This window comes from Silene latifolia, chromosome 6, assembly GCF_048544455.1.
Source record: "Silene latifolia isolate original U9 population chromosome 6, ASM4854445v1, whole genome shotgun sequence".
Classification (NCBI taxonomy): Eukaryota; Viridiplantae; Streptophyta; class Magnoliopsida; order Caryophyllales; family Caryophyllaceae; genus Silene; species Silene latifolia.
Window position 1 is genome coordinate 46,113,829 of NC_133531.1, and position 2,813 is coordinate 46,116,641.

Genomic DNA, 2,813 nt, shown 5'->3' on the forward strand with positions numbered 1-2,813 from the left:
AGGTTATTTACCTCTTATTAGACTCTTCTAATAGTGAACTAATTAAATTTTTAATTATTTATTCTTTAGATCTAGTGCATGCATAACAAAATAAGAGATTTATTAGAAAAACAATGTCCCTTACATTATAAATTTCGGATTTAAGGGCACAAGTAAGGTCTCCTACTTTCACTTATTTTTGAGCTATAATGAATATTAGGATGATCCTCCAAAATCCCAATGTAGAGATTCTCCTCTTGATTGCACCCAAGATTTAACCCTTATCACTACTAAATAATATTTGCTAGATATTCGTTTAATAGTCTACCTTAAAATTGATTACTAATACTCATATATTACATTAATAATATTAGTAATGTTGTTGAACAATTTGGATCATCATTTCTCAAGTTTTTGAGAAAGATAAACAAAATATGAGAGAGGTATGCATGAATGAATGTTGAATGTGTATAGAATGACAAATAAGAGAGCAAATTCTCTTAAAATGAGAAGGGAAAACCGGTGGGAGGCAAGGGCATAATGCCAAATGTGGAATCCCCTTTTTCCTTTTACTCTTCTCAAAATGTAGATAGCGTAAGGCTACTAATTGTAGGTATGATTATATTAATCTTATCACATAAAATAATATCATCCACACTCTACCACAACCTCCATTTCGGTCCACTTACATAAAATGGACTACCATTTTATTTTGTCAATTTGTCATTTGTCACACAATATGTCACATGTAGTATGATACATTTTATTTATTAATTTAATGCATATTTATCAAATAAATATCATTTTATAAATCAATTAAATTACATACAACAAATTGATTAGTGATACTTGATCACATAAATAAAATGAGTCGTATAATTATAATTCACAACATCTTATAATTATAATTTACCATTCATTCTTATTTCAATTGTTTCACAAGCAATAAACAATTTTAGTAATAAAGTATTTTGATTACTAAAATAAATCTTATTTAAACCCATTACAATAAGATATCAACATTCTCTCTCACAAATGAATTGTTCAATTTTAAGGAATTGATTAACCTGTATCGTCATACAATTAATCAACTTTACTGATTAGGGCATCATCTTTTAGGTCTGACCTTAAGGGATCAACTTACCACCACCGTCCCACGACAGTAACGTCAAATTCTAACAAGCCAATCGTTACCGATTAATGTTGATCAGTTGACTATATAAATGAATCATCCTTTACGTATTCTTAATATGAGAGTTAATTATGATATTTAAATCATGTGATCGCACTATTGTTGAGGACACATATTCCGACAATTTTTATATGGATAACAACGGCCTGAACCGCGAAAAAAGTTAGGATGAGAGAGAGTGTAGAGAGAGGAAATCTCTGTACGACTTTATTTCTAGGGTTTCGACGCAATGGCTCGTCCCATAAAACACAATAATAATCCTAAAAAAATTCAAAAACACAAAAATACGTTAATCCTAAATGATTTAGTGGATATTGATGTAGCGCCGCTTGATGATGATTGGGTGGATGAAGTGGTGGTGTCTACAGATGAAGGTGTTTGGAATGAGGTTCGTAATAAATGGTCTAAACAGTAGCGGAATGAGACTGCAGTCTGATCTACAAGCTCTTTGGAAGATGTTTCAGGTGAGATTGAGTTTTGGTCCACTGCTGTTTTCTGCTATATTTTGGGGGCTAGACCTCCCTTGAATGTTGTTAATGGATTCATTACGAGAGTGTGGAAAGGTTTTAACATTGATAAGATTTCTTTTATGAAAAATGGGATATTTATTGTGCGTTTTGCCTCTAAAGAACACCAGCAACAGGCTATTGGTTATGGTCCTCTAATGTTTGACAGCAAGCCTGTTATCATTAAGGAGTGGAAACCTGATGCTAGTCTGGTTAAGCATAATATTCAGTGTCTTCCTATTTGGGTTAAGATTCAGGACCTGGATATTAAGTTCTTGGGGGAAAACTGTCTGAGGAAAATTATAGGCCCAATTGGAAGCCTGATTAAATGTGATGAGAACACCATGAATAGGAATTTCCTGAGTTTCCCACGTCTCCTGATTGAGGTCAGCATGGAGCAGGATTTCCCTGAGGAAGTTATTTTTGTGGATGAATGTGGGTCTGAACAAACTGTGCAGTTGGAGTATGAGTGGTTACCATTGTCTTGCAGCAAATGGAAAGGTATTGGGCATTCTGAGGATCAATGCAGAACTAAGCCGCTGAGAGAGGGTGTTAAGAAAGTCTGAAGACCTGTAGCCAGAGGGGTTGGACCTCAAAAGCCCGTGGGAGAGAAACCCACTGTGCATAGGACTCCAAAACAACCTGCTGGTAGGGTCTTGGCTCAGAAGTTTCCTATGGTGGTGCACACTCCTGTGGTGGTGCCAGTGAGTATAGCCTCATTATGTACTCCTGTCCCACCAATAGGAAAGAAACCCGGCTTGACTTCACCTGCTAGGATTTTTTCTAGGTTTGCGAGTCAGGGACCAGACACTGGACCTTCTAGGCCTTCGATTGGATTCACCTTCATGGATGCTTTGAATTCTGCTCTCCAAAGGTCTATGAGGAAATTGGATGGTAAGGGGACTGCTCTCACCCCATTAGATCATGGTTAATCTTGGATTTTGGAACATAAAGGGTTTAAATAGTCTAACAAAACAAAAAGACATTAGATGTTTTCTTTATCAGAATAATGTTGGGCTATTTTCTCTCCTTGAAACTAGGGTTAGATGTAGGAATTGGAGTAAGGTCCATAATAATATTTGTAGTGATTGGGCCATTTACACGAATAATTCTTGTCATAAAGGTGGTAGAATCTG

General features: G+C 35.5%; 1 protein-coding gene across 1 annotated transcript; it reads left to right on the top strand.

The window, feature by feature from the left end:
• Window positions 1-519: 519 nt before the first annotated feature.
• LOC141588038 (uncharacterized) lies at window positions 520-2,243 on the top strand. Its single transcript, XM_074409496.1, has 3 exons — window positions 520-592; window positions 1,495-1,545; window positions 1,636-2,243. Exons 1-3 carry the CDS (start codon window positions 520-522, stop codon window positions 2,241-2,243), a joined length of 732 nt encoding a protein of 243 aa, XP_074265597.1.
• Window positions 2,244-2,813: the final 570 nt, after the last annotated feature.

Bases quoted from the DNA above. Each gene is read 5' to 3' on its own strand.
- LOC141588038 (XM_074409496.1), top strand. From the start codon at position 520: ATGCCAAATGTGGAATCCCCTTTTTCCTTTTACTCTTCTCAAAATGTA. The intron at 593-1,494 runs GTATGATTATAT...ATATTGATGTAG, and splicing joins CGTAAGGCTACTAATTGTAG to CGCCGCTTGATGATGATTGG. The intron at 1,546-1,635 runs GTGTTTGGAATG...AAGATGTTTCAG, and splicing joins GGTGGTGTCTACAGATGAAG to GTGAGATTGAGTTTTGGTCC.